Genomic DNA, 22890 nt, shown 5'->3' with positions numbered 1-22890 from the left:
TTTTAAGCAAGTGTAATAAATCGTAATATGACATCATAATAATGAATGGTGTTGAAAATGTGAACGCTTTTTAGTATCGATTAATGTGTTTAGCGCTGTAAATACTCACATTAGTAGGATTGATATGAATATTATATCACAGGAGAGGAAATGCAAAATAACTTATTGGAATTGTTTACTTAGATTGTTATAGGCTTGCCAAGTCCCTTTATATTAGTTGGACAGAAAACACTTGTTTAATCAACTTTGTATTGAACAACTTGATTAATATCCTCTACATCTAAAGACTAACACAATTAAGATCTATGTATCTCTGCCATCTGAAACATGAGAAAGAATATTTGCTTTTTTGTGTATTACTAATATTATTGATTGGTTGCATTGCATTGTGCAAGTGTTTTTTATTACCAAATCATTGCAAACTACAACTCTGTTTTTTTAGCAAATGAAAGAGACCGTGCAGATTTTTTCTTAATCACTTGCTAGGCCTTTAGCATTACCAAAATGTGACTTGACAATTTAAGAAGATGCATTTTTTATAGTTATTACTTCAGTTGAAAATGACATCTCGATGAATTAACTATTGTCATTTACTCATTTGTTGGTGAAATGTTGATTGTAAATCAAATGTTTGTGGAAAATGTGAAAAAATGAGGAAAAATGGCATTATTACATGTAACCATAGCAACAGACTGTTGTTTCTGTAGTTCTTTTATGTCATTTTGTACATATAATGAGCAATGTGTACTCATAATTTCTATAAGTTTATGTGTTAGCTATAACAGACAGTTAAGTTAGTATCTCGATATGGATACTGTATTTAAAAAATAAGAACATTTTTAGTGGACATTGTTTTCCAACTGGTTTATGTGTAACAGAATGATCCATATCTTTTGATTTCTTTGTTCATAAATGACTTCAAACTTAAGTTTTTATATCTTAGATACTTGGTATCATTTACATGCCAATAACTTAAAACGGATTGTATATTGAGAACACATTTTTTGTTGCAGTCTTGAAAAATGATTGGAAATAGCATTTTCATTAGTAACCATAGCAACCGATTTTTGCTTTGACCTTTGTGGCCAACTTATTTGTCATTATTGACATAAGCAATGTGTACTTGCTATTTTAATTTTGAAATTTATGTAACTCTAGTAAAGATAAGTCAAATATTTAAATATCTTATAATGGATATTGTATTCAAAATTAGAACAGTTTTGTTCAAATTGTTTTTTAGCTCGGTGTTTCAAAATGTTTCATATGTGTTTTAACTTTTGTGGAATTTGACGTAAAACTTCTGATTTAATTTCTGAATATACTTAGTATCATAAATATGTCAATATTTGTTCTTATAAATAATTTTATTAAGATAATTCTTTTTTATGCAGACTGTCAAAAATGATTGGTTAAATAGCATTTTAATAAGTAACCATAGCAACTGAATTTTGCTGTGACCTTTGTTGTAAGTTTCTTTATCATTATGGACATAAGCGATGTATACTTGTTATTTTCCTTTTGTAGTTTATGTGATACTAGTAAAGATAGTTTTATATTTTAATATTTTGACTTGTATACTTCATTCAAAATAAGAATTCAAATTGTGTTTAAGCCCTCTGTTACAAAATGTTCCATATCCATTGTTTTGATTTTTAATATTTGACTAACAACTTCAGATTTTATTTCTGCAATTGCTTGGTTAATCATAAAAATGTCTATAACTTAAAACACAACTTTGTGAAAAACATTATTTTTTAAGAAACATTTAGAAAATGAGTGAAAATGGCATTATCAATAGTTACCATAGCAACCAAATGCAGTATGAACTTTTCGTTAACTTTTGTAATCAAACTATGAGTGCTTATTGTTTCTATGCTAAAACTTATATGTTACATGTAAATAATCCTTGACAGGATACTAATCTGACATGAATATTTCATTCTAAATAAACACATAAGACCTCACATGTTGTTCATTTCTACACCTGTGTAACGAAAAAGTACTAAAAAAAATTACATTTTGTGAATTTTGACTCGAAACTTTGGATTTTTGTTCTAGAAATACTTGGCATCATAAAGGATACAATATCTCAAAATGTCATTTTTGGGCCAGAATGATCATATTCCCATTCCCATCCACATATATATATATATATATATATATATATATATATATATATATATATATATATATATATGAATGATTGATAGAATGAATTAATGAATTAATTAAAGGTGGCATTATTTCTTTAAAATAGGGATCTTATTGTGTTGCTGTGATTGTTGAAGTAGATGTTTTCTTCTTAAGAAAATTCTTAAATTAATGTAATGTTTGCTTAAAAGAGCAAACAAAATGTTTGAATAGATGCACAATACAGACCAAAGACTAATGCAAGTCAGCAGTTCCATTAGAAAATAATATTATTATCAAAGCCGCACCAGAAATGATTGACAAAAACATGAAAGAAATTCATTTAGGGTGGAACAAACAGTTCCCAAACTTACTCACTTTATACTTCAGTTTGGATACAATTTTCCATTCTATGATCTTGAAGTACTAACAAATTACAGCATGTCAGCATACACAAAGTACAGCCGGGTGGGCATCTCGGCGGGCGGGCTGTCTGGCTGGTTCTCTACAGTTCCTCCCGGGTCTGTTTAAAATAATACGGAAGGAAAATAAATAAATCAACAACACTTTATCAAACATACAATCATTGACGCCCTTATAGCCTATACAACATACTCAATTAACACATCTCTGGCATACTGGCTAAGGTCACAAATTCGAACACTTTTTTTTAATGTTTTTTTACAAGTATCTTGGAGAGTTTATGTTGTAGTAAGTTAAACTTTCGTATGAAACATCTTTGGTTCATGTGAAAACAGCTGTCAAAGTACAGATTCACGATCTCGTCAATTTTATGACAGAAAATCCATAGTGTGTCCTGTAGCACCCGTAACAGTCCCGTCATACATGCTGAAAAAAAGTATACAATATACAGTTAAAAGTCAAAAGCTGCAGTTACTCAGTATGATAATAATTTTCACATGCAAGTAACAAATTAATGTCTTCGAGCAAAACTGAGCCAGCTAATAAAAGACAGGATAGATGTACAATAAAGAATTAATAATTACCTTTCTGGTCAAGGATTATATACATGTACTTGACGATCAGTTTCCTTTCCTACTTACAAATCAGAGTACTGATATCCTTTTTGTGATGCACAGGGAACACTTGTGGGGCTCGAATTCTCAATCTATTGGGTACTCTTGAATTTTTTAACAAACCGTCCAGACCCATTTTTTTTAAAAATATTTAACCTAACACATTTAAAGCTGCACTCTCACAGATGGAAGGTTTTGACATCTTTTTTATTTTTTGTCTTGGAACGAGCCAATTTTTGTGAAAATCCATGGAAACAAGTGATATAAGACTGATAACAAAAAAAAATCACAGATTTTTATATTGAAGTTCAAAAATTAATGTTTTATGCATTTTTCTTAAACCATTAGTAGTTTTTGAGAAGTTTTTTAACGCCGAACCACTTGTGGGCGTGCCAGCATCATCATAAGAGTGGTAAGAGGAGTTGAAACCCCAGCCTCAAGTGCCACGGCCATAACCTCCAGGGAAACGTGGGAATTTGCCTGGTTGCCTTGATTGGCCTCCCCTGAATGGGTAGGGCCTACTTTGGAACAAGCGATTGCTAATTTTCGAACAATCCTCAATTTCTTTGGCAGATTTTGACACATCGTCACCAAAGAGAATTTTGTGTAGGGCCTGCTGTGGTTACACAGGTGATTATATTCAAGTTTTAGTTCAGGTCTCAAGTAATCTTTACGAGTCAAGTTAATTTGTTTGTTTGAGTGGCCCAAAAGTGCCATTTTTGTCATTTTGTCAACTACTTTGGCCAAAATAGTTGTACTTTTCAAAACAGATGTCTCAATGTTCTGCATTTTCTGTAGTGCTGTTGGAGACATAGCTTCCCAAACCAGTCGATTTGTTTGTGTGAATACCAACCCATCACAATTTATTAGGCAGCCATTGTTTTCATCTTTGACTAACTCATTGTACCTTTCTTCATCAATACCATTCTTGAACAATTCTGTGATGTTCTTAGCCAACACAGGGCTCATTCTAGACAGAAATTTTAGGGAGAAGGGAGAACGGGGGAGGGCGGCGGGAGGGGGTTTCCCCCTGTTGCAGGTCGGAAAATTTTGAGATTTTAAATGTCAAATGGTGGGTTCTGGTGTGCCCTGGACAACTTTTCTATGCATTCAAAAAGGTGTAACATAAATAGGTGTTTAAATTGTTTTAAAATAGTCATACTGGTTGTTTTTAGTTGGAATTAATTTGTTGTATATATCTTAAAAAAAAAAGTCAAGTTTCAAACATTTTATTACATGCAAACCTATCATGCACACATAAATATATATCTGAATTTAAATACATAATAATTATATAAAATAAGCTAATAAATACAAACAAAACTAGCTGAAATCAAACAACATGACATCAGTTGTAAAAAAAAAAAAAGCTGTCACAGTATGTGACGAATGCCCCCGAATGTGACATTGACCTACGAACAAGGACAGTACATGAAAAGTTGATCTTGCCTTTACGTGTCAAATACATATGGCAAGTTATTTTAAATTGCCTCTGAACATAAAAAATACCACCCATACTTGACAACCTACACTGTTATGTCCTTATATTCAGAATTCCCTTGTGAATAAACACTTAGTGTATCTTTCACCTTAGAGGTAGGGACATGGGTCTTGCACACGACACGTTGTCTTTGTATGTGGAACACATGTAGCAAGTGATTTTAAAATCTGTCCATACAAGGGAAAGTAACAGCCCTGACACGACAACCTATACTCTATGTCCTTATATGCAGCACTCCATTGTGAATAAACACTAAGTGTGACCTTAACCTTTGAGGTAGGGACACGGGTCTTGCACGCGACACGTCGTCTTGGTATGTGGAACACATGTGTCAAGTTTTTTTTTAAATCTGTCCATACAAGGGAATGTTACAGCCCGGACACGACAACCTATACTCTATGTCCTTATATGCAGCACTCCATTGTGAATAAACACTATGTGTGACCTTGACCTTTGAGGCAGGGACATGGGTCTTGCACACGACACGTCGTCTTGGTATGTGGAACACATGTGGCAAGTTATTTTAAAATCTGTCCATACAAGGGAAAGTTACAGCCCGGACACGACAACCTATACTCTATGTCGTTATATGCAGCACTCCATTGTAAATAAACTCTAAGTGTGACCTTGACCTTTGAGGTAGGGACACGGGTTTTGCACGCGACACGTCGTCTTGGTATGTGGAACACATTTGGCAAGTAATTTTAAAATCTGTCCATACAAGGGAAAGTTACAGCCCGGACACGACAACCTATACTCTATGTCCTTATATGCAGTACTCCATTGTAAATAAACACTAAGTGTGACCTTGACCTTTGAGGTAGGGACACGGGTCTTGCACGCGACACGTCGTCTTGGTATGTGGAACACATGTGGCAAGTTATTCTAAAATCTGTCCATACAAGGGAAAGTTACAGCCCGGACACGACAACCTGTACTCTATGTCCTTATATGCAGCACTCCATTGTGAATAAACCCTAAGTGTGACCTTGACCTTTGAGGTAGGGACACGGGTCTTGCACGCGACACGTCGTCTTGGTATGTGGTACACATGTGGCAAGTTATTTTAAAATCTGTCCATACAAGAGAAAGTAACAGCCCTGACACGACAACCTATACTCTATGTCCTTATATGCAGCACTCCATTGTGAATAAACACTTAGTGTGACCTTGACCTTTGAGTTAGGGACACGAGTCTTGCACGCCACACGTCGTCTTGGTATGTGGAACACATGTGGCAAGTTATTTTAAAATCTGTCCATACAAGGGAAAGTTACAGAGCCGGCCGGACGGACGGACGGACGGACGGTGCGATTTTAATATGCCCACCTTCGGGGGCATAAAAAGTAGTCAATATATCATCACATCCTAGTTCTCAAAACAAGAAGCACTATACACTTAATCAGTCCACACAATGTAGGTCTCAAGGTCAGCCGAGATCAGCACCTATGGCCCCGGCAAGCTGGAGGTGGTACTGAAATTCCTCCTTGGGGAGCTCCCGCTTGGCCAGGTGGTAGGCAGTCTTAAGGAGCTTGACCCCAAGCTCGTCATCCTTGGACAGTTTGGCCAGTACAATTTTCTTCATGGGTTCCTGGGAACTCAGAACTGTCTTTTCCAAGGCGGCCTTGTGCTGATTTGCTGAAAATACACAAAAAATTTCACAGTATCTCATCATTTTCAGCTGTCATTTAAAATAATTTGGGCATATATTACAACATGTTTTAAAATATATTAAGCCAGACACCTTAAAATTAATACCACTTTGAATTCATTTATCTGCGGACGAAGCAATGCTTCTATTGTTTTATTAAATACTTACACAAGCCATGTCTCTGGTGATTGGTTGTTTTTGCTGGTTGGTCATGTCCACGGGCGTAGGCGTTGTCCAACTTAGCACCTCTACAAACTTCGCAGTGCCAATTTTTATCTGCATCTTCGTTGTACCAACTGAAATTATTTTGATAATTTGACTTTTTGAATGATTTCTTATTTGAACTGTCGATCATGTCATCACTTTCAACATCATCAGCTTTACGTTTCAGGCCTGGGGAATCCCACAGAAGCCACATAGAAAGCATGATTACTATTAAACAGAATGCAAAATATCTCATAATTATATAGAATATTGATGTGAACCGTTCGAATAAAAAATAATAATGGAAGCATTTCTGAAATAAAAAACAACAAACCTGGAACTTCGCGATAATCACACCCAGTTAAGTTCATTTGTCATTAGTGCACATCATTTAAACCGCTATTGTCATCAAGTATAAATCCTAATTGGCACTAATTGACATTTACAAACATCGGCAAGTGTAAATATTAATCCCTTACAATTTTATTACATCGATGACGTAGCACATGTACACAAAGTCAATGGTGCAAACACGTGCCTCGATTGAATAAAACAAGCGTTCTCCTTGGCCGAAGTCAATGGAGCATATTTACTAGGTTTAAAACGATTGGCTGTTTGTCAATCGAGCTGACAGGCGGGAGGCAGAGTCGCTGTTTTGACAAGCGTTAGTTCTTAGCAATATCGACTTTTTGATATTTGAAAAAGACGGCGAAGTTGACTTCGCTTTGATCTTAGAAAATAGCAAAGTTGCCACGGGCAGGGCGACTTAATCGCCTAAGTCGCCTGGTAGGATGAGCCCTGCAACAGTGTCAATTTCCGTATCACATGTCTCAGCTGACTTGAATCGTTTGTCCATCGATTTGAACCGACTATTATTGTTCTCTTCATCTTCGTTCTTCGGCTTGATAGATTCAGACTCTGGGTCTGCTCATTCTCATAAAGAGAGAAATCAGTTATGACCTTCATCAAACTCGTATTCGTAATCGAGTTTGTCGCCCTCGCATTTTTTGTACGAGGCTTATTTAGAAGTAACTTCTCTGAGTTGCTTGTTTTTATTAATCTGTTTTTTTCGTGCTCTGCCATTCTCAAAGTTTGCTTACCAATAGCAGTTTGCAATCTGTTAATTTCCGCAAGCAACTTATTTTCTGAAGTTTCAATAGCCGAATGCATCATCTCATTTACAACCTTTTCAGGCTTTTGGGTTGCAGCTTTTTGTCTTCCTTTTTGGGATTGAAAACCACATTCTCCTTTTGTGTCATTTGAGCCACGCTCAGACATTAGTATCCTGTTCTTGTCATATGATGAACTATGTTCATCAGTCACTAAACAATGTTCAGTATCAGGATCCGCCATAATACGTAAATTTTGCACACCACGTTTGGAACATTTCGACTTATCCGCCATTTTGCAATAAACTGCCCGCGCAGTTATTATTGTACATACCACCACATGTATTAAATTAGCTGTTATATTGTACAATTTATGTCATAAAAGAATCAGCAAATAAAACTTTAATATTCTTTTAATACTTCTAGAGTTGACTGTTCTCGTTGCCAACTTTGGAGCTTATCAGGGTATCGAGCGACATCTACACTATAATACCTCCGAGCAATACTGGTGTATTTATTCGCATATTCTCGGGATTTCAAAACAGCTGAACAGAAAATAATAAACTATCGACGATAACAGTAACAATCATATGGGACGTCATTTCACATATATACCTTCAAATGTTTCTTGCAGTGTGTCTTATTTGTTCTCCACTAAAAAAGCGAAGAACATTATCACGACTCATGTTTTTGGTGACGCCAGTTTGGAAAAAATACCACATTGTGAAAATTGCTTCTGTAGCGGTCAGTACGCGTTCGTACTGAGTTATCTTGGCGACTTTTGATGAACTTCGGTTGATTGGCCTAGGTTTTATAATTTACATCCGAATGGTCGGCCTTAGAGACCCCCGAAACAACACATTAGAATATGTAGTTTACCATCCACAACCAAGACAATTTGAACTCCAAAAACAACCCCCAACAAGACAATTTTAACTCCTATAATGCTCCCCACCAAGACAATTGGAACTCCTTTAACACCCCCACCAAGACAATTTAATTCATCTCAGTTATTGCCCCCCCAGTACATTTTTTCCTGGAACAGCCCTAACAATTAAATGCACTGATATTTTTGTGAATACCCTTCTGTTATTTTTTTCCATACCTTTCTTGGGTGGATTGCGATTTACTTGACGGTCTTCCTTATCCTCTGTGTAAGCTTGCCCCTGGTGCCTGTTTCCTTGGAGAATCCTGAGTCAACAAAGAGTATTATTAAACAAGTAATAACTAATATTCTTCAAGAGTAAGACCTGTCTACAGATATAACAAGCATTTTCAGTGAAAATATATCCCCCGTCAACGATGGCTTGTTTGTGCTTGATGGCTTGTTTGTGCTTGAAGGTTAAAAAAAATCTCAGAAAAAATAAGATAAGCACATTGGTTTATCCCTTTCCGAGCCAAATTATAAAATATCGACCGGGACTACTTTATGATAAAAAATTTTAACGAAATAAATCAGAGGGATGATTAAATAAAACTGTCTTTTCCGAAACTGCTTACTCGGAAACATCAATCATTGCAAAATAGTACTCAATAGTTGAGATAAAAATGTAGCCGTAGAAATTCACCGAAGAAGTTCATTGCAGGATGTTGGTTCATATAACATTCAAGTTTTATTAAATTCTAGCAGCTAGTTACTGAGAAACGGCTGCAAACAATGATTTTTTAATAAATCAAGGGCAATGACTCTAAGGAAAATTGACCAATCCAAAAGAAAAATAGACAAGCATCATCACAGTATGTTGGTTCTTATTTATTCCAAGTGTCATGAAATTCTACCAGCTAGTTGCATAGAAAAGGCTGCAAACATGGATCTTTTAATAAATCAAGGGCAAATAACTCATATAGAAATTACACAATCCAAAATATAACTAAACAGGCATCATCGCAGTATGTTGGTTCATATTTATTTCAAGTTTCAAGAATTTCTACCAACTAGTTACTGAGAAATGGCTGAGAGTTTTTCAAAAAATCAAGGGCAATAACTCCCAAGTACAAATGATCAATCAAAAAAAAAATGAACAGGCATCATCCCAGTATAGTAATTCATATATATTTTAAGTTTCATGAAATTCTGCCTCCTAGTGAATGAGAAATGGCTGTGAATGTGCATTTTTCAAAAAATCAAGGACAATAACTCCAAGGACAATTGACGAATCAAATTTTCTTTTGGACGGGCATCATTCCAGTATAGTGGTTCATATTTATTTTAAGTTTCATGAAATTCTACCGGCTAGTTACTGAGAAAACGCAGGTGACGGATGGACGGACGGAAGGACGGACGGACAACGCCATTTCAATATCCTCCTCCCTATTTCATAGGCGGAGGATAATTAATAAACTGATTGAACTTAATATGTTTTACATAACTTTTACAAATATATAGAATTATATTTATTTTTTATTTTGTTTATTTCAAACATGTCTCTATTAAAAAGAAATTACCAGTCACTCTCTCAATAATCAACCAGATCAGACTATTTGTGACTTCTGATCAAATGTATGTCCGTAAATGAGATTAGGAAATGAATTTCCTAATCTCATTTACCTTTGATTTAACATCCAACAGAATATGCCTTGAAATTGTCCTTCCATGAACATGACGTTTGTGTATATGATCTTTTCAAAAATAAGTAGGCTTTTTTTTATTTTATTTTTTATTTTTTTTATTAGGCTTTATATAAGAGTATCATTTTCATCATTGGAGAATGGTGTTAAAGATATCACCTGTATAAGCATTTAAGGTTTAAACTACATATTGAAAAGAATTTTAAAAAAATGAACATTTTTTTTTCCTTCATTTTTTTCAAACTGACTATAAAAACAGTAGGGTCGGCGCCTAATTCTGTAGGTAGGGTCGGGTAACCCGAAACAAAAAATAATTTTTTTTTAGGCCTAAGTATATTGACAATCACACGTAAGCAATTTAACGGTAGATACTTATAGTTCTATGGTAAAATTAACAGCACCTAGCCGTTTGTTTTCGAAATCGTTTTAAGTAAGGTTAAGATAATTCGCGAAGAGTTTTGTTTCCGCAAGTAGTATGCATAACCAGCATTATGTTCAATGAATGATAAACATAGCAACTTAAGTTTTTATTCCAAAAGGGTTAACTTTTTATATTACTTCATGCGCAAAACATAATCGATAGCGCCACCACTACTCGACAGCGCCACCACTTTTATAAATATGTGCTTATTAGTTTTGTTGTGTACAAAATAGGTACTATGCATGACAGTTTTGTTTGCAAGCGTGAGAATGTTCTTACGGGGTGTGTAAGCACTGAAATGTACTTGCTATGCAATCAGATCTCAAAATATGCACAAGTCTGATTCGGGAGAAAAGCTCCTGGCACCACAGTTTGCACAATATTGAAACGAAATAGTAACCAGCCTAGAGTAGAAGTGTTCTTACACGGTACCACATTCTTCGATTTTCGAAATATGTCCGTTAAATGAAATTATCAAATAAAATATAAATCATACTCATGTTTGTCCATGTATACATAGGGCACAGCTCCACCACGGAAGTGTCGACAGCTCTTTATTTGCACCACCGTAAAGAGGTGGAGCTGGTGTTTACAGGCCGTGAACTCTAGCATGACAAGAGTACGGCAATTTATGCCGAAGCATTGTCTGCAAACTTTCTGCTGTGAGATTGCCATAATGCTCACGCAAATCTACAAGAGTAGATGCTAACCTCACTGGGGCACAATATTTGGAATTGTCTGCAAGTCTTCAACAGACAAGAAGTTTGTTTACAAGCACTTTACTTCTGGCCATGCTTACAAATCAAATGCTCCCGAGTAGAAGAATAATTTGATTGTACAGTCACTAACCTTGTTTGTCTTCTATCCGGCTACCCTTCCCGTCCGAAAAGTGGCTAAGGACGCTGAAAGGGCCTCAAAAACAAACAAAAGCAAAACAATGGGCCGGGTTAGTGAAAGTCCATGAAGACTATGACGTAGAATCTAATATTTATCAACCGGAAAATTAACAATGGCCAAAAATTGACGAAAAATTTGGCTTCAAACGTTGTTGTTTGTCGAATTATGGCGTCGTCGTCGCCTATGGTCTCGATGTACTTTATCAAATATTTTTTGCCGATATCATCTATATGCTTTATTCTATGTACTTGTACTCTTGTTACTTTTTTTTTTGACACATCAAATTATAGAAAGTTGTGTGTTTTTGTAAAAAGGAAAAAAATATATATATATTTAATTTTATCAAGTTAAATATTTATAGCCTGTTTGTTTCTGACAGATATAAGCTTAATGAATCCATCAGTTCTTCTTTCGCACTTTTCGTTATTTCTTCTGTTTCACCCGCTAGTAACCCCAACGTAATAGCTGCATTGGGTATGCATTATGTCTGTATTGTATTTTCAAAGTTCTTTCTTCCAGTCCTCTTCTAGCTTCAGCATACTTTTTACAGTGGAATAAGAAGTGTTCTACGGTTTCAGGAACTTGGCAGACACTGCAACAGTTGTCTTGTATCCTTCAAGATAGATGGCAGCACCCGCACCAGTAGGGCCTGGGTTACCCAGTGAAGAGCCGTCCGTAAACACTAGGAAGTCTCCTCCAGATGTAGCATCTAATATGTGTGCTATATTTGCTGTCTGGGTTTCCTTATCCACAGTGAATGTTCGAAGTTAACCTTTTCACGTGTCCTAGAAAGACCAATGTACTTCACGTTGTACTCAAATTCCTTCTCTATAGCTTGATTTTGTCTTTGAGTTCTGTGTAGCGGCACATTAGAAGCGCAAATGTTGTAGGTTTCCCTCTAAAACTTGACCTATTTGACACCCACATGTTAAAGTCTTATTTCAGTGGGTCTTCATCTCTTTTGGCTACAATTCTGATCAGTTCCTCTGCTTGTCTCAACTTAATGTGAATGTTCATTGGTAGGGTATTTGTTAATAGTTCCAGTGATTCTGTGCTTGAACTTGGTAAACATCCACTAGCTTTTAATATAGCGCTGCGTTGGACTGGTTCAAATGCACGTATGCATTGGTCAGTTTGAGTGACCAGTACAAGTAAGCCAAAGTCCAAAATTGGCAAGACCAAGGCTTTGTAGAGTTTTATATATGTAGTCTGTGTGCAACCGCTGTATTTACTTGTGAAACAATCAAGTCCTTTAAGTGCCCTGTAGCCAGCCATTGACTTCTAATGAATGTGGGTATTGAATGACAAGTTGTTGACTATGGTTATCCCTAGCTAAAACACGGTGTTTGTCGATTTTATATTTTTTGGTTGTTATACATAGATTGAAGGAAAGTGTGTGATTTCAAACTTAATTCTTTGCAGCCAAAGCATGTAACCTAGTCCACTCCTGCTGGCCTCCAAATTTCAAGTTAAAATATCAATTTGTATTCGAGTAACAGCAAAAAACATATCCCAAAAATGGCCATTTTCAAGCGTTATGCTGTCTCATTTGATTTTTTTATATATTCAAACTGTTGTATATCTATTTTGCATGATGATTTGGAAAAAATGCATTACCTCAGCTTATAGAAAATTTCAAGTGCTAAATTTTGGTGGGTAAATCAAGAAAATAGACAAATTATTACAGAAAATATGACTTATTAACATAAAGTGGTGCTTTTGCCAATTTTTCAAAATCACAATAAGTATCCCTTGTTATATGCATGAAAAACATTGAAAATTCACCCATTTACAAGTGATAACTGTTTTGTAAGACTGATTATTAATCAAACTTCCAATTTTTTGTTGCTTTGGGCATTCATGATTCACATTCTTAAAAAGAAGGAGGTTCACCTGTAAGATTTTCAGGGTTAAAAAATCTGTAGAGTCCGTAACCATGGGTTTGTATCTACATATGTATTAATGACAGAAATGTGGCATTCCACAAATAAAAACCTCTGTATGAGTATGTTTCATGGCTGAAATATTTTTGGAATATTTTGATTTTAAGTTGCATTTTTTTACATATTTAATGTTACGGACACTACAAAATCTGCCTTCAAATTTTGATTTGAAATTTCCATTGTTTTCAATAGCATATTTCCTTATATTTTTTCATGGTAAAAGCAATTTTTTTATTGTGCAATATTGCATCATCTTTTAACTATTGGAAAATACCAATAAAACGGCTGATGCAACAATATTTGTGATGAATTATTGCATCATCCAAAACAACCGCCTTTCTAAGAAATACAACAGTCCAGCTGTAATGATGGAATCATCTAAGAAAATGGCTTATTTTGGGTAATAGTCGGTCAGATTCCAGCAAGAAGTCCTTTCAAATGGAAAACACTAAAGGTGTTGGTTCCAGTGATGCTCTAGGTATGTATTATCCTTATCTAAACATTCCATGCTATGTTACGTAGGGTCCGTAACCAAAACCATATGTCTGTACATGATGCCCTGAATTAATGCAATTGTCCACATGAAATGCACATGTTGTGATGCTTATTTGTTGAAATTGCCATGCCCAACATATAACAAACTAAAATGGTCTTAACAGGTTGTTTAATGGAAATCCTATGACAGTATGACACACAATTTCATTTTGTGTAGCCTATTACGGAGCCGAGATGAAATATTTTTACATAAAGATTGGCGTGTATGCCAATGAATACAATCAGTGTTATAATATACAGATCACAGACACAGTGGATACTTGTTAAATGTACAGAATTGAAGCTTAAGTAATATTTGATTTGTACTTGTACTCAGGTTACAGACTCTACAAAATACGGCCACTTGTTTCTAAGTCTACTGTAAGTATGTTCAAAAACATTTTTATGAACAGAAACAATACAATTGAACCATATAGGGACATTTATACCTTTTGAGGTTTTTCTTTTCACAAAACCTGTCTTTATATGAAGATTTATATACCATATATATTAATATTCTAAGGTATACATTGAACCCAACCGTTTAAGGTTAATTAATATTCAGAATGTCTTTTTACAGAAGAGAGCCGAAAATCATCACTGCGATCCCGGAAACTTGAAAAAAATGCTGAAATGAATGCTGAAAAGAATGAAGACATAGAAAAGAAGCAAAAGGAGAAAAACAGGCTGAAAGTCAAGGCATGGCGAATGCGTCAGAAAACAGAAAACTCCACAAAATATTCTGAAATCAAAAAGAAAGACACAGAAAGAAAGAAGGAAGCTCGAATGAAAGTGAAACTCATGGCCAATTCAGATCCTGAATTAAAAGCCTCCTTAAGAAAGAAAAAAGCTGAAGAAATGAAAAGATACAGACAGAGAAAAAAGATGAAAACAACATGTTCTTCTGAAGATCCTGGTGTTAAAAAGAGTAAGAAACCGGCTCTGGAAGAAAAAAAGAAAAAAGCTGTGAAGCGAACACAAGCCTGGAGAATGCGAATTAAACTTAAGTCTCCTACAATTCCAATTGTTAACACAGTTAATGAAAATGACAGTCATGGAGAAAGCAGACAGAACAAAAGTAACTTATCCCGTGCAACAGTATACAGACGAGTGCAAATGGTGAAAGGCATTCTGCCTAGGACACCAAAGAAGAAAGCCGCCATTTTAAAGAAGCTTATTGAGTCACCTTCAACATCCAAAGTACTTTCTGACCAAGGAGTAACAATGACACCAGCTTGTAAGAAGAAACTTGAAGTAGCAGATGCTATAGTGAATTCCTTGAAAGAAAGTATTTCCGAAGTAAACATTGGTGTTCGAAAAGACAGAGAAAAGAAACATGCATATGATGTAATACGTGAATCAGTACTAAGGAAATACAAAAAGATCACAGTTAGTAAATATTTCAATGTGTCTTACAAGACAAGGAAGATGAGAAATGAATGGTGGAAAAAGAAACAGAGAAAAACAAGATGTGATGTGATAAGTGATCATGTGAAACAATCAGTGAAAGAGTTCTACCTGAGTGCTGAAATTAGCAGAGAGGTGCCATCCAAACGTGATGTTGTTAGAATCAAAACTCAGACTGGTATGAAATAAACACTACAGAAACATGTGATGACAATGACACTAGAAGAAGCACACAAGTTATACAAAACAAGAAACCCCAATCATAAAATAGGACTTACATCATTCAGCAAACTAAAACCAGTTAATGTAAAGAAAGTGTCCGAGACAAGCAGACGGTCATGCCTGTGCCAGACTTGTTGTAATGTAGCCCTGAAAGTAGAAGCACTTACAACATTGAAACGAGTTGTAAAAGAGACTGACATGACAGAAGACATTAAGATTGATAAGAAGAGTCTGAGTGATGCAACATTCTGCAGCTATGAACAAGAGCCATCTTTAAAATGTGTGTCAAGAAATTGTGAAAAATGTGGAGTACAAGGCCTTCAAAAGTATTTGGCGACTATGGAAGAAAAGAACAGAGATGGGATGGTGTCATGGTATCAATGGGAAAGCATTGAAATAAAGAAATATGACAAAGTAAAGCGCTGCGTTTCTTGTGTGCCCAAAGAAGCTGATTTCAAAGTGTTTTTGACAGCTTTAGAGAAAGACATGATGGTGTACCCAGAGCATGCATTTAGAGCATCCTGGCAACAGAAACAAATGGGTGTATGTGTAGAGAAATTAACAAAGGGATCTGTAGCCATGGTAATGGATTTCAGTGAGAACTATGCATGTGTCTTCCAAAGTGAAGTGCAGTCAGGGTTCTTTGATAGAAACCAGGTAACTGTACATCCAATGATGTGCTACTATAAAGAAAGTCTTGATGACAAAGAGGTTACAGTAAAACATGCCATCATTGGAATAAGTGAAGAAACCAAACATGATGCGGATTTAGCAATTGTCTTCGAGAATCAAGCCATTAAATTACTAGAAAGCAGAGGGGTGAAGATTGGTGAACTCCACGAGTGGACTGATGGGTGTGCAGCCCAGTACAAGGGGAAAAAGGCGTTTGCTGATATCAGTCTCAGAAAGCAGCCCAAAATGACTCGAAACTACTTTGAAACGTCTCATGGAAAGAATGTCTGTGATGGGTTGGGTGCAACTGTAAAGAATGCTTGTTATCGTGCTGTAATAAGTAACAGGAAAGTTCTTGGTAATGCTGAAGACGTTTACCAATTTTGTCAAGAAACTCTGAATATGGAAGTAGTGGACACTGTAAAAAGCACTCTGTCGAGAAGAGAATTTGTATTTGTTGAAAATGTGAATAGAAACCGACCAGAAACAAATGTACAAACATTAACTGGAACACGGAAGCTGCACTCTGTTAAGTCTGTTGGTAAAGACTATGAGCTGAACTCAAGGAAACTTAGTTGTTACTGTGATGCTTGTGTGAATGGTGTAACATCAAAATGTGAGAATGTAGACATAGTTAATAAGTGGGAGAAAAGAAACCTTGATGTTATTAGTAAAGTCCAAGAAAAACTAAATGTAAAGAAGAAACAACCATCTAACAAGGAGCAGCCTAAAGTAACCTGCAAAGAACAAACAAAAGGACAGAAACAAATAACTTTGAAAAGAAAATCGGAGACCAAGCAACCAAAAGCCAAGAGGAGAAAAATAGAAGAGACAGCAGCAACAACATCTCAACAAGATACAGCCTTTCAACCTGGTGATTTTGTTACCGTTGGGCTCAAACCGAGAAAAGGACCCATAAGTGTTTACGTTGCTGAAATTACAAGTAAATCTGAAACAGTATATGGGCTTAAATATATGAAGAAAGCTGGAAACGCATATGTGTGGCCTGAGAAGTCAGACGTTTCTCAGGAGCCAACAGAACATATCATTTCAAAGCTAGAAGCTCCTGAACTTGTCAATGAAAGAGGTCATTTTAAATTCAATACACAGGAACTCAGCAAAGTTAAAGTTAATCTGTTGAAAATACACAAACATGTGTATTTCAAATAGAAAATATTGAGCATGTGTTGGTTCTTACAATGTGTAGAGTCCGTAACCGTAGTGCAGTCTATTTCTATCTCATACAAAAAATATGTTCTATTGATATAAACAGCAGAAACTGACTATGCTTGATAGGAAAAGTGTTTATTTTAGAAAAACAATGTGCTTGGGGCACTTGGTTCTACAAACTTTAAAAGTTACAGTTAAAGTTGTGTGATCATTTTTGTCAATTTTTAGAGTTCATCGCAACTGGGATGAAATATGTTTTTTTATGCTTATCTCAAGCAGAGATTTTATGCATTTGTTTGTTAACATTCTAATTGTTAGTTTTCTGTGTTAACCTGAATAATACAGACTTGTTTCCATTAAAATCTTTGTTGTTATATGCCTGTTGTAGTGTCTGTAACCTTACACTGACCTGTATGTAAAAGTCGCCAAAAAAATAAATTTATAAAAGCGACTGTAGGAAAACAAATATCATTTGCAATGACTGAAACTTTAAACTAAAAATGGACAAAATTTCATGGCCCTGCATGGAAGTTCATTTTTCCACCTTGGTGAGACACTTAGGTGGACAAATACCGTTTTTGGTTTTGAACCAGCTCAATGGGAATATTATTATAAACCAACTTCTTAAAGCGTTCAATGTCAGTTTTGAATAGGATTGCATTAGTTTTTTTTCAGAGGCTATGCTCGTGTCCCATTTATCACACCATATATTAATCTTATGAAGATCTTCATTTGTTTTTTCAATGGCATTTTCAATTGACTTGTCACTGTTCCAAATGCTGGCATCATCTGCAAATTCTGTATGATGTCCAGTCACTCCGTCCATGCTGTCCCTTGTGTAGAGGTTGCAGAGAGTTGGGCTCAGAACAGACCCCTGTGGAATGCCTACTTTGGAAATGATTAAAGGAGACTTACACGCGGGAAAATTCTCGAGGAAAATTTGCCAACAAAAGTTGCAGAATTTCAGCAACAATTGCACTGGAACGGCTTAATAAAACACCGCTGCCACCATTAAAGTATTCCCTATTATTTATTCAGACCAAACCTAGCTTACCATTTATTTAGTCTTAGGGATAAACACGTGAGGTCTTTTTATTAAGCAGTTATTTAGTACGTCCTGCTTCCCCAACAGAAATGTGCTCACAGACGGGTATGTATAAAATCCGGCCCTATAGCGTCCAACTGAGAGACAGGTAAGAAAAACACGGCCCTAGGGTCTAACTTTTTTAATTCTTAACCAAATTAATAAAGTTTGGTATTGTTGGAAAGAAGAAACAACCAGGTTTCGAAAAATGTTTTTGGTTTTTAAGTTCTGACGTGGTAACTTATGCGAATATTGCCTCAAAGTATTCGCGTAATATCGCACAGTGGCGCAGGTATGGAAAACACGGAAAATCACGTAATATCGCACAGTGGCGCAGGTATGGAAAACACGGCCCTAGGGTCTAACTTTTGTAATTCTTAATTAATTTCATAAACTTTGATATCGTTGTAAAGAAAAAACAACCACCTTTCAGAAAATGTTTTTGGTTTATAATTCTGTGAATAAAAACGTATGCTTATGTCATCTAAAAGTCATCGTTGAAAATCGCGTAATATCGCACAGCGGCGCAGGTAAAGAAAACACGGCCCTAGGGTCTAACATTTTTAATTCTTATTTATTTTCATAATATTTGATATCTTTGTAAAGAAGAAACAACCACCTTTCAGAAAATGTTTTTGGTTTTAAATTCTGTGCATAAAAACGCATGCTAATGTCATCTAAAAGTCATCGTTGAAAATCGCGTTATTTCGAACAGAGGCGCAGGTATGGAAAAATACGGCCGTAGGGTCTAGATAATTTATTTCTTAACCAATTTAATAAAAGTTGGAATCGTTGGAAAGAAGAAACATTCTGCTTTCAGAAAATGTTTTTGGATTTTAAATCCTAACGGGATTATTGATGATAATATTATCTTGAAATCATAGTTGAAAATCGCGTTGTATCGCACTGAGGCGCATATTTTGGAAAACACGGTCCTAGGGTCTAAATAATTTAAATCTTCATCAATTTAATATAATTGAATATGATTGAAAAGAAGAAACAAGCAGGTTTCAGAAAATGTTTTTGTAATTAATTTTCTAGCAAGACAATTTGAAATAAAAATTGCCTTAGCTATTCGCGCTGTACTGCAAAGGGGCGCAGGTGCGAACAACAGGGCCCTATGGATTAAATGATTTTATTATTTACCAATTTAGTAATTAAACCAACGTATAACGTAAAAATACCTCCAGTTTGCAAGAAAAAAAATTTGTATGAAATTTCTATCCTGTTTAATAATACTGAACTAGTCTTGAAATCGCACATAATGTACAGGAACTATGGTGCTGCTTTATAGAAAAAACGGCCCTAATTGGTCGGTTCTGGATTATGAAAAAAACAACAACAACAACAAATACAACAATAACTCAGTTTCTCAAAATTATACATGCATAAAACATTGATAAATTTACCGAATCCATTCAATCATTACCATGAACACTGTCTACACAGCCACTTGTCTGAACATTCTACATTGTCAGTACAGCTTTGGTGGTACCACTTGATCCTACATTGTTTATGTTCACATTTGATCATATTGTCTATAACGTCCGGCATTTTACATGAGCAATATAATTTGAGAATGGTTGTTTTAGATTCTTGTTGAGGCATTTTGGGCATTTTATTTATTTTGAAACATTCCATTTGACCTTTACTAATGCAGCGAAGAAGATGGCTTCTCATCACTGAACAAATCGCAAATTTGATACATCTATTTCAAAGTTTTTTAAAACAAGTTCAGTTGCAAAGGCAATAGCAAACACTCCGCAGTCATAAAAATGATCCGGTACGCGGTGACAGAGCCGTGGTAGGAGGAGCACCAGGTCGCGGAGCCAGAGTCGTGGATGGAGGTGCACCGGTACGCGGGGACAGAGTCGTGGTAGAAGGAGCACCGGTACGCGGGGTCTGAGCCGTGGTAGGAGGAGCACCGGTACGCGGGGACAGAGCCGTGGTAAGAGAAGCACCGGTACGCGGGGACAGAGCCGTGGTAGGAGGAGCACCGGTACGCGGGGACAGAGCCGTGGTAGGAGGAGGACCGGTACTCGGGGACAGAGCCGTGGTAGGAGGAGCACCGGTACGCGGGGACAGAGCCGTGGTAGGTGGAGCACCGGTACGCGGGGACAGAGCCGTGGATGGTGGAGCACCGGTACGCAGGGTCAGAGCCGTATTGACAGCGTTCTCGATCGCATTTTCCATCGTCTCAGTGCCGTCATAGCTTAGATGGAGACCATCACGACTCAGGAGATCACGCCGAGGACCTGCCGAAGAAAGTAAACAATAATAATAATAATAATAATAATAATAATAATATTTTTTATTAAGAAAATATCGATCATATATTTGTACCAATGATAGTATGTGCTAAATGAGTTGCGGCATGTATACATTTATTTCCCAATTAACTAAATGCGAAGTAAAAACAAAAGCTAGCATTAATTGTAAGTCAGGTATGATTTTAACAACTTTATAATTACATATTATAAATATATACACAAAAACCATAAAGCGCACAGTCTTTCTTTTGAACGAATTAAAAGAGAGTATATAAAGCAACATTCTCTTGATAAAACTGTTATAGAAGATGTTGGTGCATTTATTTAATGTGCAGGTCATTTTACATATTGATTAAAAAGAACTGTTATTAAACCTACGAGTTAAAATTTAGTTTCATAAAAATGCACCAGGTATTTGGAATCGAGACGCGCAGATATGCTAACACACCTATAAGACTTGCCAAAATTAATACATTTGTTCTTAATATATATAAAGGCTCGGTCACACCGCCCGAACTTTGTTGGAGCGTTTCTTGAACGGTAGGGAGAGGTGACCGAATTTCGACAACGCTCGTCACCGCGCACAAAATGGGGAAAAAAAATCGAAAGCAAGGGCGTTGCCTTAGCGGTGCACCGCTGAAGCCGGCGTTGCTATAGCGTTGGCTTAACGGTAGCGAGCGGTAGCGAGCGTTGGTTTATTCTGGTCCCGCTCCGACACCTCCATACCAACGCCAAACCAAAGTTCATCACCGCAATGGATTGCTGCTTCAACACCCGAAACCGTTCCAGCAATCCCGTGTCCGCTTGTAAAAATGCTTAAAACCGCTCCACCAAAGTTTGTTCAACGTTTAATCACCGCCCGGGCAAAGCTGGCGAAGCAGCGTTGGTCCAGCGTTCAAGATTTCTGCGTTGGCCTAGCGGACCCAAGCGTCCACGAACTTGCGTCTAGCGGTGCCAAACTTTGACTGGGCGTTGTTGGAGCGGTGGTGAACTTTGCCGGGCGGAAAATTGCCCGCTCCTCACCGCTCGCAATATTTTGTGCAGCTCAAAACTTTCGGAGCGGTAGGAAGGAGGGCCTAAACAAAAAGATGAAGAAATGTCGAAAACAAAGGTTCTTATGAGGGATAAAGAAGGGTGAAGAAACCATGGTTTCTACCTTATGAGACGATTAAAGATCACAATAAATCTGTCAACATTTACCTATCAATTAATTAATTACATAGATGACTTTGCTGTATATATAATCGTTTGTAATACATTGTTGGCACTGAGCATTATAATCATTATAGGTGAAAACTTTTACCGCCGTCTACTGATTGGCTGACCCCTAAAAGTCGGAAGTATAGCTATTGGCTGTCCTAATGCGCTTAGACACGCCCATTTACAGTAGCGCTTCACTCGATCAGATAAAGTTATTGGTGTATTAACTATCGGTAAAGTCCATATTGCCTAATTTAATGCACAGCTGGACTCTCAAATGTACACGGATTTAGGGATAGGGGTTACTTATAGAAGGCTTAAACTAGGCCTTTAATGTTTAATAAATCACACCACTCTGATGACCATAAAAAAACACGCTCTTCATTAGGGAAAACATAAATTTAAAAAAAGCGACTTGTGATAATACAATGTCATATAATAGTTCTTATTTCTCTCCTTATTGTACTTTTATTTCTAATTCTAACCTCGGTGAACACTCGTGGAACTCCTGGCACAGGTCTGCGATCTTCTCCACGATTGCCGATGGAGGAGCCGAGAAAACGTCGTTCGTACCGAGGACAAGGACAATCTCCTGTTGAACAACAACACAATCATCAGACAGACTGACAGACAGACAGACAAAGTAGTTTATTGTCGTGAACATATAGTCTATAGACTAGATCATATTATTGATCACAGAACTTCTTAAAAGAAATGCTTGGTATTTGCTTAGATTTCTTATTTCGACTATATTTTGCGATTTCATTATTTCATCTAATTTGTACATACTTGGGTTTCTAACATAAATTGTTATTATGAACTTCTTTCTGATATTGATACACACAGGGCATATTATGACAAAGTGGTATT

General features: G+C 36.3%; 1 protein-coding gene across 1 annotated transcript; it reads right to left on the bottom strand.

Annotated features, from left to right (window-relative positions):
- Positions 1-20317: 20317 nt before the first annotated feature.
- LOC128241080 (threonine-rich protein-like) lies at positions 20318-22684 on the bottom strand. Its single transcript, XM_052958064.1, has 2 exons — positions 22516-22684; positions 20318-20805 (listed from the first exon to the last, which is right to left on the bottom strand). The coding sequence occupies exons 1-2, from the start codon at positions 22682-22684 to the stop codon at positions 20318-20320; spliced, it is 657 nt and encodes a 218-aa protein (XP_052814024.1).
- Between the last annotated feature and the right edge of the window lie 206 nt (positions 22685-22890).

Source organism: Mya arenaria, chromosome 7 (assembly GCF_026914265.1).
Source record: "Mya arenaria isolate MELC-2E11 chromosome 7, ASM2691426v1".
In the NCBI taxonomy this organism is placed as follows: Eukaryota; Metazoa; Mollusca; class Bivalvia; order Myida; family Myidae; genus Mya; species Mya arenaria.
This window is presented reverse-complemented; position numbering and strand designations above follow the sequence as displayed.